A 12370-nucleotide genomic window follows, 5' to 3' on the forward strand; every position below is an offset into this window, starting at 1 on the left:
AGTGCTCACCGTTATGGATCATTGCCATCTCACCTGTCTGCATGGGTTCGAGTCTCCTGCTTGACCAATGTGGGTATATGAGAAAGCTTGCCAGTAGCTTCTTGTGGGTTTGGTGTTTCTTTCTTCGGTTTTCCAAGGTTCTTCCTCCATCATTTATACTGGCCACCATGTTTAGCCTATCTTGTGCTGGAAAGTGGCATTAAACCCTATAGCAACAACAACCAATCCCTCTTAACCAAGGGGATACTACTCTAGTCTGACTTGCATCTTGAAATTTCTGTAGCTAATGCAAGCCAAAAGAGACGTTAAAAATCCCTTGGGGATGTATTTCCAAGATAATGGAATTTTTACTCTACTAAAAGTTCGTATCTCAGGGCACACATATTTATTTCTTTTGCCTTGACACTTAATGGTCTTTCTTGAGGTTATTGTTATTAAATTCAATCAGACCCAGTTTAGAACCTTGTTGTGTAAGTAAAGTTCATGATTTATTTATCTTTTTAATTCTTTTTTAGATAATACTGCAAATGATACCCCTCAGTGGCTAAGGAACCCCAAACAGGGCATTGTTTATACTGAGAAGAACACATCAGAAGAATCTCAATCCAACAAAAGTTTGCAACAACCCGAGTCAGCGTGGACTCTCCATGAGAAGGAAACGAACAAACAAGTAAATACAGATTTGAGTCCGCGCTCAGATGTTGGCAGAAGACAGGTGACTCCAATATCATCTCCACAAGAATCTCAGTCAAGAAGGAAAAGTGACTCTTACACAGCTGTAAACACTGAATCTGCCAGTGCAGGTGGTGGGAAGATTCCACCCATATCAACTTTGTGCAAAACTCGACACAACATAGATATGCAATCGCATTCCGTTTTAAATTTTCAGGACAGGCTACAAAGTATTCAGGTATCACAAAGGCATGATCCTTTTAATATTCCAAAATCTTCTGAAATGGTGCAGATGTCTCCACAAATGACTGAAGGTTCACAGGGTCTCACAGGTCAAAGTCAGAGGGTCTCAGCTATTTCAATGTTTCCATTCTTATCATTAGACAGTGTTCAGGTCAGTCAGCCTACAGATTTGTTGGGACATCTTACTATGCATGAAAAAGCACGATTAAGTAGGTCTTACCAAAGTGAAGTGATAAAAGAAAAGAGCTATCCATTTCTTTTGGAAAAAGACTCAGTTTCACAAGCCAGAGGAGCAGCAACTTCAGCAGAGACAATGAAGGAGACAGAAGGGAACCCTGTTCAACCTTTTGTCAAAATTGAAATCTCTTCAGATGATGACAGCAGCAACACTACTCATTCAAGTCAGAATCTGTCAGCTTTGAATTTGCTTTCAACTGTTAGTCAACAGAGAGATTCAGAAATATCTCCAAATTTAGAGGTCAGTGGGGATGTCCCCATGTCAGATGTCAATGGGCTTCTGTCCATCCCACAAGTCAGTGATTCACATAGTGCTTATCCTGTCTCATTGTTCACAGCAGCATCAAGTTCAGCTTTACCCACACCAAGTAATGTTAAATCTCTCTCTCTCTCTCTCTCTGTCTCTCTCTCTCTCAAATGATAAACATAAAAAGCTCTTTATATTTAATAATGAGTTTGAGGGAATTAATTGTAGTACTTCTTTCTTTTATTTTGGAATAAATCATGATAACTGGGTGGTTTTATTATCAGGTATTTATTATTTTATATAATATTCTAATAGTTGACGTGAGAAGTGACATTGTCAGCTTTTAGCATTGTCATTATCAGAAATGGCAAAAGCTTTGTCCTATAGTTGTTACAGGTTCTTCCAGAATTTTGAGCTTTGTTTATTTTAGAGTGCCAGACCCTTATATTCAACCCTAGAATTTAACATAAACTGATTTATAAGCAGAAGGACTAGTAGATTGAGAAATGTACTAGTGCTGCTGAATTATCACTAGTTCTTTCCACAAAATGATGACTGGTGACAACTGAATCTTTACTTGCCATTAGACTGTTGATATTATGAAAACTATTAGTCCAATAGAAAAATTACTTGCCTCAGGCTGGTGAACTGCTGCTGATTTTGAGTTCTGATATTCTTTTTCACTGTATTGGCCCATTCCTAGTCGAGGCAGTATTAAACATGCCTAAGGGGAACTCATTGGTGCGTGTATAGAATATATAGTTCTTTTTCAAACCCGATTGATGTAGGCCAGGGATATAGATTGACATGAGATTTAGTTCTTTGTTTTCAGCATCAAGTTCAGGCATTAGATCTCCTGAAGGTATACATCTTATTGACACTGTTATGCTCAGGGGTCTCAAACTCAAACCACCCTGAGTGTTGCATGAGAGTATTTTGTGATGGCCCAAGGGCTGCACCACCTTTGTTATCTCTCATGACACCTTGTGACGCCAATCATTTTGCAGGCCACAGGATACGGCTTGGCAGGCCACATGCAACCCATGGGCCTTGTATTTCAAACCCCTGGTTTAGCTGATCTGGCCATAAGGCCAAGTGAACTTATGTTATGGCCTTGTGTCTGTCCTGTCCATCAGTCATCCTGTTTTTTTTTAACTGTAGCAATTGCATGTCAACACTCTCATATCCATATTTCTGATCCAATTTTGAATATGAGCTTATATCATAAAAATCTTGGACAAGTGCAATACTAAGTGATATTCATGCATGTTAATGAAGTGATCTTACATCTGATTGGGTTGGCTTTTTTTACCACCTCTCAGGTCTTTTTTCTGATCCAATTTTGATAAAATGTTGAATATTTACTTATCAGTAAGATCTTAGATGATAAGTAAGATCAGATCCATGCATATTAATTAGATTATCTTGCATCAGGTCGGCTTAGCTTGTTACCACTGGGAAATATATATATTTCAGATCCGATACTGATCACACTTGCAACATATGCCTGTATCATTAATGGATAAGATCAGTAGTGACTGAGATCCACATGAACCATTGAGGATCTGGCATCTGATTGAGGATTCTTTTACCAATCTGGAATCCATGTTTTTTTTTTCAGTTTTGATCAGACTTTAAATATGGACTTGTATCATCAAGATCATTGATGAATTCATAGTGAATGAGATTCATGAATAATAAAAATGTGCTCTTGCATCTGATTGGCTGTCACCTGAATGAAAGCACTACTGATCCCTTTTTTTTAAAAAAACTTGGTAAATAGGCCTGTATCATCAAAATCTATAATGAGAACAATTATAGCAAAATCCATGGATACAAATAAAGTGATTTCTTGCATCTGATTGGCTGTGCTTCTTAACTGCTCAACACATTAATGACACTGTTTTTGCTCAATGTTGTTTTTATCAATTTTGGTGAAAAGGTGTATAATATCACAGTATATTCAGACCTGCCAACCCTTGCAATTTGATTGGACGTCTTAAAGAAATGATCTTTAAATAATAGCCTAAAATATGATCGTTGCATCTGAATCCAGATGTTGCATTGTCTGGATTTGGCTTTGCTTTTTATATTAAATTCAGTGGAGTTGCTCACAGAACAGGGAAAATCTTTTGGGAGTGCCACAGATGCTTTAATCTGTCCACGTTTTTTCATGCAAAACATCTGCATGATCATGCTTTTGTTATTCCTTTATAGAAATATCTAAAATGTGTCCAACACAAAGATATTTGAGGTGAAATTGACAATCATCCTCTTAAAAGTTGAAACAATCAGTACCAAAATGTTTGAAAAGGAGTAATTGGATTCTTGGCTGTGCTTGAAAGAAATTAACAATTACATTTATTGTGGTGTGGAGCCAAGGTGACTTAGTGGTTACCATGCCAGCTTCATGACCAAAAAGGTGCGAGCTTGAATTGTACCATTGGAGCATGGGTCAGATGCCATGGTGTGTCCTTGGGCAGGGCACTTTACTCTAGTATCGTTGGCACTAAATAACCTACTTGTCTTGCAATGCCATAAAGTACCAAACCAACATTTATCAGACATCATGTCATTTTTATTTGAATATTGCTCTCAGCTGGAAAGGCAATTCTTGTCGACATGTGGAAAAAAAGAATAGATTGCATGTGGTTGAGAGATCTAGCAAGGAACATACGCTGGCCATATAATGAAAATTCATCCTTCCATAAGGGTTAACTAGAAGATTCCAGAACACTGGATTGCCTCTGGGACACATTCTTACCCAAGCATAGTGTCCCCTCATTCCTTTCTTGGTCAACATGCTATAATGCCTGCATTGTTTGTGTCAAAGATTAGCCATTACTTCATGGATCAACAATCAGATTTAATCTTGTGTGCATATTCTTTCTGAACATTAGGATTATACCCCTGATTGAGTTTTATCTGTAAATTTAAGTTCTTTTGAGAGTTATTAGCATTTGTATGGGGTATAGCTTGACATTTTTTAAATATAATTTTTACCCAGTACACATGGCATTTGTGATTCAAATCTTCCTATGCACGATGGTTTGTGCATTTTTTTTAAAATGTGGTAAGCAGGTTGCACACCTTATTTTACCTTCATGTCAAGTGTTCGGTTAGTAACAAAGGTTCTTTTTTCAACAATAATTTTCATTGCAATCCTTTATTTTTTCCCCATTATTATCTGTAATCAATCATAACATGGCTTGGGGGGGTTGGTGTCTTTTGCTAGTTTATTAGTCCCTAGCTTCCATTAAGCTTGGTTGGCTTAATAATTTGTATTTTTCTGTACTGTGTTTAGCATTGCTTCAGGTTGACTTCTGCCTGAAATTGTTATATTAGTGTCAAAGAAGGTTCCTTCCTCGTCACCTTAACAGTTTTTGGTATTCTTATTCTCTCAGTCCCTCACAACTCACAGAAGGATTACTCAAGTCTCTTCAGAGACTCTTAGGGTTAATGGGACCATTCACAAGGAAGGTTTTAATTGGTCAGAGAGGGAGGAGCAGCACCCCCTTTTCCACTAGGACAGAGAGCGAATTGCACCCTCCCTTCTGGAAGGAGCAGTAACTTGTTATCCAGAAGGGCAGATAGAGTCGTGCCCACCCCCACCCCTCACATTACCCATGAGCTCAGACCTAAGTCTGTCAGATCTGAGAATGGTCTTCCTATAGATACCTGACTGGTCATTGGAGCCCCATTAGTACCGGCTAAGGCCCCCCACCACCACCACCTCCAGACTGCCATTTCATCCTGTGGTGTACTGGGAATGGGCTTAAACTTACAAACATTAGACTAAGGAAAGGGATTGCTAAGAATGAAATTGTGCATGACATTTAAAGAATAATTTTTTCCATCTATCAATAATCTAAGAATTTAAATGAATGTCTTAGTTCCAGAGATTTCAAGATACAGTTCTTACCACTGTATTAGATATTTTTGTCATCATTGAAAACACATACTTTCACATTACTTCTTTAGAACTGAATACATTATAGTTTACAAACATGTTAGAGGCACTGTTCTTTCTTGGAGGGCTTAATAGAAAACAAATACTATAACCAATAACTAGTTTACTTCTTATACATTCACTAAAGTTTGTCCACAGACGAGCACAATAAATTGTGCAGCAGTAAGATTTGAATAATCTAATTTTGATATTCAAAGAACAATATTTAAATTGACATAGAAGTGGGTTTGTTTGAGTACACTTTAATCTGTAATGTCTCATCGTCTCTTCATCATCTGACCAAATTTGCACATGGCATTTGTCCAAGTCTCATTGTGCCTTGATTTCAAGGACACATGCAATATTTATATGGATATAATCAGAAACGAACACAATAACAGGGATCAAGCTGGGCTTCGCCAGTGCTGCAAATTGCAGTTTGTTTTCCTACTTAGCGACAAAATATACCATCTGGAGATATTTTTGGTGGCAACATTTTTGGCTGATAAAAACTGTATATATAGTCTTGGCTTTGGAGTGAAGAAATTCAAAGGCACCATGACAGGTGCCTGCAAACTTATATATAAAGATCCACCAGAATCTATTGTTACATAAACAAACCATTGTTTCATATTGACAAACCACCCCCAGCAGTGCATTGTTATTTCATAATCAGCATATATTGATGTCTGGCCTTGGTACTGTATGCTGTAATATAACCAAAAGAGCCATGCAACTGACTAGCTACAACCGACCACCTCTGAACGCGAGAACGGGAAATTACTACAGTCAACCAGATGACAGCAACTTTTTTTTTTAAATGTAACAAAAAATAGTTTTCCTGCAACTTCATAGAAAACCGATTACCTTTGAAGCACATTAAAAAAAATTCTGTCTCAGTGCTGTACAATTATTTGATGTTTGACACAGCAGTAACAATGGGTATTTGTTTGGTCCTTCAAAGAGAGCATTTAGCAGCACCTTCAATATAACATGCACCTTCACCAAAGCAAGCCATGTACCTTCACCAAAGCAAGCCATGCACCTTCACCAAAGCAAGCCAATTATTGTTTCATTTTTCATTGTGATTCAAACATATTTATTTTGCCACAAAACTTTTCTGTTTGCAACAAAAAAAGTGCTTACGGAGGACTTCTGCATGGGTGATTTTCTGTGTCCTGGATAAAACATTTGCATCCAAATACGCATATAATTAAGCATTTCCGAGATATCTGTGAACTATGTAGACAGGTATTTGAATGTTTGGCCTTGGTACTGTATACTGTAATACAACAAAAACAGCCATGCAACTGACTAGCTACAAACGACCACCTCTGAACATGAGAACAGGTAGGCATTGGCAATATTAGCTCTCAGACTCGTACTATTCATTCAGGGGTCCCTCAAGGCTTAGTTTTAGGCCCTCTGCTCTTCCTTATCTATATCAATCATTTACCATTAAATAATGAATCCACAAATACAGATTTGTTTGCAGACGATGCAACCTTGTATACATCTAGTTCTGATACAGTAACTGAAGTTATCCAAATGAGATTAAACTCAGACCTTATTTGAGTCCAAAACTGGGCACAACAAAATAGGATGGTAATTAATGAAGGCAAAACAAAATGTATGAGTTTTGGGACATCACAAAAGCTACACAAGTCAGGGAACCCAGAACTGTCTCTTGCAATAAATAATCATCCATTAGAAAAATGTCAAACATGAAAAGCTTGTTGGTGTGTCCATTGACAATAATTTATAATGGAATGACCATATTGATAAGCTTAGTAAAACACTGTCATCCAAAATTGATATACTCAGCAGAATCAAGAAATATTTACCTATGGAAACTTACAGTCTATACTACAAGTCATATATTCTTCCAACACTGAATTATTGTTCAAAGATATGGGGAAACTGTGCTAAATCTGAGCTTGACAAGATTTATAAACTTCAGAAATGAGCAGCACGTGTAATTTTTGATACATATTTGATCATCCCTCAAAAGCATTGTTTACAGAACTCAAATGGTTCACAATATATGACAGGATAGACTTTCACAAGGCAATTCTTTTATTTAAATATCTACAAAGAACTGCACCAGAGTATTTTCAGGACTTATTCAGGCCTTTTTCAACACAATACTAGTTGAAATCAATATCACATGGAATCCTTCTAGCACCAAAACCATGAATAGAGCAATTTAAAAAGAGCTTCCAATACTCTGGTACATTTCTATGGAACAAGCTTCCACTACATGTAAAATCTGCAGAAAATATTAGAGTATTTAAGAAGAGATATCATGAGCATGTATGTGTTTCTAATCAATAATGGAATTTAGTATTTTAATACTAAACATGTTAAAATAAACAGTAATTATTGCTATCTTCATATAATGTGCATTGTTATACTCTCCTTAAGAGGGCCTCAGGGGAGAATAGTCATTGACTAATTATTATTATTATTATTATTATTATTATTATTATTATTATTATTATTATCATTACTATTATTATCAAGAAGGTTTTTAAAGAGTGGCCAATAATTGACCATATAAAATGCATGACTAGCATTTTAAAAACATGCAAACACTGGGCTGCCATGTTCTAAATAATAGTTGACAGTTTCCTTAAAGGTACAGAGGTAAACATCTGTTGAATGTTTTGGGTTGTGTTTTTTTTTTTTTTTACCAAACTAATTTTCAGAGATTGTGACAATACATTCAGTTATTTTTTAAATTATTATCATGATAGCTGTAGGTCTATAATTATTTTTGTTCTTCAGGTTACCAATTTTCAGTAACAGGGTAATTCTAACTTTTGGGAAATCATCTGGAACAAAATTCTGTTCAGATATATGATTAAATAAAATCATCAAAAGAACATGAAGTCTACTGTCTGTTCTGCATATAAAAAATCTGATCTAGGTCTTTTTATTTAGCTTTGGTATATTGGATCTCAAATCAGATTAGTATTACAAGAAAGGATATTGAATGCTGAAAGAACATACTCCTTGTTCAAATCATTTGTGACCATATTAAATAAGGCTTCAAAATCATTTTTCCATGTTGCCTGATATTTTGGCAATGCAAATTGTAAGATCCCATTTTGTGCAAAACCTGTTTATCATAATAGTGATAAGCATTTAGGAATGTGCAATCAGTTTAAATGCATTATTTAATTAAATAATAACTATAGTGAAACTGATCTTAAGAGACAACTATTATGTGTGATGAGTTATGACTTGTCATGAGAGACCATCTGTTTTGTGAAACTTGACTTTTAGGCCAGATAGGTGGTTTTTCAAGACAGGTTCTCCTTGATATGCATTTTCGGGCATTGGATTTAACTGATTTTAAGACATTGATTCAAGAATTTGACTGATAATCAGTAAGGTTACCTGATAATCAAACGTGGATTTTGCTATAGTATTGAAAGGTCTGTTAAGCTGGTCTCATTTGATAGAAAGGTTCCAGATACTGTGACTTAATCGATTTTTATGGTTTTAAATAAATAACATATTCTTTGGTAATCAGATTGGTATGCAGATTAATAGATCCTCAACCTTTTCTTTTATATACTGAAAAAATACCTCGTCATCAATAAGTAACCATTTTCAGCTGCCCTCAAGCTTTGGCTGTTACTATGTCATAATAATTCCTTGGAATCAGAATAACTACTGGTACATGGCATGTTGTCACATGTAGCAGCATATGTAATAATTTGGGGCAATTGAAACCAAATGATTTATTTAGTTTTAAAGATTTGATTTTGGGTCAAATTGTTTCTTCAAGAGATAACTGTATCCCAATGATATAACTGTATCCCAATGACATAACTGTATCCCAATGATATAACTGAATCCCAATCATATAACTGTATCCCAGTGCTCTCTTTCCTTTTCAGGTGTGGATAAAAGTATGCGGAAGATGCGACGTCAGCTTTTGGAAACTATGAGAAACAGTAATCCAAAATTCTACTCTCGTCAAATACAGGAGATGATTCCATTCCCAGAAAAATTCCCCATTGCGGACATCAAATTTGGTCCAAAGGCTGAGGAAATGATACAGACAGGGGAGATAACCAGAGCAGGAAAAATCCAGCTTGTGGATACAATATTCCATGAATTGATCCGATACACAGGGCTGTATGTATTTCAGAGTGATAAAGAGATTTTTAGATGTGGAAGGTTTTTGTCTCACCTGACATGACATGACCAATGGATCAATGAATACAGCTTTGATCAAATTTGGTTAAAAATCAGCTCTCCGCCATTCTGTTGATTTGCATTTTTGGCAAGACTTTATGTGGACAGATTAAGTAATTATTAATTCAACTCAGATGAAGCTGATTTTTATATGTTGGGATTATATGACAAAATGTTCTGCACTTGAGACACCTTGTTCATCAGAACTCTTGTATTATCTTACCAGAATTTTTTAAAGGCAACACTATTACAAAATTACAAATATTGCCTTTGTATGTGTGTCTGTCATTTCATCCCTCCTTGCTTATATTTTGAGCTTATGTCATTTCAGACTCTGTGGTGGAGCATGTGTGGTCCAAAGACACATCTCTGGCTTTTATTCTATACCTTAAAGCACTCTTTCCAGGCAAAACATAATTTTCAGAACCACATTTCTCTCATTCCTAAACATGTGTAATATAGTAGGTCATTGTGAGAAATGTGTATCACCTATTCAACATAACCATGCTTGTTCACACTTTTAATGGTTTTTTTAGAACCTATACTTCTAAAGCTGTATCCATACTGATGATACATCATCATTGCTCAAGCAATTTTACAGTTGAGAAATGAGAGAAAAATAATCCATCATATTTGTTGGTGTTGGATAGGGAAACCTCACTCGGTTCTGATCACAAAAGTTTTTAACACAAGGAACAGAATTTGTGGGCAGAAACACAATAAAGCCACATTCCTTGCCACATATTCAGACCCTCTGTGGTTTTTTTTCTATTCCACTCAAGTGTATGTGATATTAATAATAATAAATGGTTTTGTTGAATTAGGCATGACATTTTCTGCCTCGCTAGGTGCTCACTATTAAGAGGTTAATGTTAGGACTGGTTGGCCTGGTGTCAGGATAATATGTATATGTGGGACATCATGCAGCATGATGCCCCAGTGCTAGACATCACTATAAACTGCCACACTGCAGACATCATAATGATATGACTGAATTTTTTTTAAAAAGTTGCATTAAAAATCCAGATCACACACACACTTGCAACACATTTTAGTTTACAGTAAATGCTAATCTGCCCTGCTGCCGTCTTGATAAATTATTTTAGTCTCACTAGTGTTTAACAAATGGCAAGACGTGTATCAATTTTTAGGCAATGGTGAAAGTATGAACCTTAAGACTCCAGTCAGATATAGTTGGAGAACATCATTGATGAGACGCTGAATTCTTCAGAATTCTTCTTTTGTCAAGTCAATGCAAACAGGCAATATTTTTGCACCTTAGCTGCACTAGATGATCACAAGCAATACATAGGTACCAGGTTCAAGGTCAAGTCAGACAGTGGTTCCTCAGCTTAGATTCAGGGAGGTGGGGATGGCAATTGTTCAAGGAACACTACAAATTGTACTTTTGGTTCAAAAGTTATCTATATTTAAGAGATGAAAGTTTTTTAGGACCTTAAGTCCATGAATTTAGGAGAAACAATCATGATCTTTGACAAATGTAATTTTTTTTGGACAGATATCCCACACCTACCCAGAAGATGGCAGTGGCCAATGCTATTGTAGAGACATTTCCAACTCTTGCTGCTAAAATGAAGGGGGACCATATTTCTGCAGCTGTGAGTAATAAATCTGTACAGATGTGTAGTGTTAACTGAGGCTTCGGCTTCAATAATATGGTACATTCGGTTCAATGTTATTCGTGGCCTACCTATTTCAAAGATGCTGCAAGGGCACATGAAATCATATTGAAATCATGTTTTCACTAGAAGGCTTCCAATCATGACTTGTTGGTCCTGAATGAAAATGATGCCAGTCTCAGATTCAATATGGCGTCTCTGCTGGCCATTGTGAAATTATTGTTATTGCTACTACTCCAGAATTTAAGGTCATATCAACATAGTGTTTTTACCACAAGGCTTCTTATGATATTTACTTGATCCTAAATGACAATCATGCCGACAGACATCCAGTATGACTGCCACAATGAACAGATTTAAAATTTTGTAATTAATTCTCCTGAATCTGTGGTCAGATTGGCATGATTTTTCATCAAAAGTCTTCTGATGGTGTCTACTTGTCCTAAATGAAAATGGTGCTGATCCTACATCCAGTATGGCTGTTGCAGCAGTTTATTTAAAAATCTTATTGTTCAAAATTTGTTTCAGACAATAAATCATTATATATATATATATATATACACACGGTATAAGGTTATTTTTGCTGACTTGCAGGTTCTAAGTTAGCCTCATGCTGTTTGTCAGAGATTTTTAAACGTAGTTTTGATCCATGCCACCATTTTTATGAAAATTCCATGTTAATTGCCAATAGTACAACTTATGAGATTTCTTTCACATGTCTGTGTTTAGGAGTCAAAGGCACTCATCTCAAATGATTAACTACCAGGCGGAATTTATTCAAAGAATGATTATGTTTGGAAAATAGGTGACATTTATGTTGTTTATGTAATAATTACAGAGACTCTACACATACTGCTAAGCAGAGAATTAAATGGACAAGAATAAACGTTCTCAAATATTTGGATGTCACTGATTGAAGGTGACTATGTGATAATTGGATGTCACTGATTGAAGGTGACTATGTGATAATTGTAAAAGAAATGGATTAAATAAGTGTTCACAAATTATTAATCTGTGAGTATAAATAAATCATTAGTCTTCCTTTAATTCTCTTTCTCGGAAATGTAGCTATTTCCAAAATGGAAATGTAGCTATTTCCAAAATTTACCCTTCCTATCCTTTCATCTGTCTATATACATGTCTGCTTTGACTCTTCCAGCTTTGTCTGCCTTT

The 12370-nt window shown here is 35.9% G+C and overlaps 2 protein-coding genes across 2 annotated transcripts in view; both read left to right on the top strand.

Moving 5' to 3' along the window:
• The window catches only part of LOC149791874 (serine/threonine-protein kinase DCLK3-like), a 427773-nt gene that overhangs the window by 116812 nt on the left and 298591 nt on the right, over nt 1-12370 (top strand). The gene's annotated exons all lie outside the window — the stretch shown is intronic.
• Nucleotides 1-12370, top strand: part of LOC149791876 (uncharacterized) — a 59266-nt gene that overhangs the window by 8657 nt on the left and 38239 nt on the right. Inside the window, exons 3-5 of the mRNA XM_089970370.1 lie at nt 516-1520; nt 9257-9497; nt 11077-11176. Of these exons, the coding sequence (XP_089826496.1) occupies nt 516-1520; nt 9257-9497; nt 11077-11176 (1346 nt within the window). The remainder of the gene's footprint in view (nt 1-515; nt 1521-9256; nt 9498-11076; nt 11177-12370) is intronic.

Source organism: Sinohyriopsis cumingii, chromosome 9 (assembly GCF_028554795.1).
Source record: "Sinohyriopsis cumingii isolate HCF-2022 chromosome 9, ASM2855479v2, whole genome shotgun sequence".
Taxonomy (NCBI): domain Eukaryota; kingdom Metazoa; phylum Mollusca; class Bivalvia; order Unionida; family Unionidae; genus Sinohyriopsis; species Sinohyriopsis cumingii.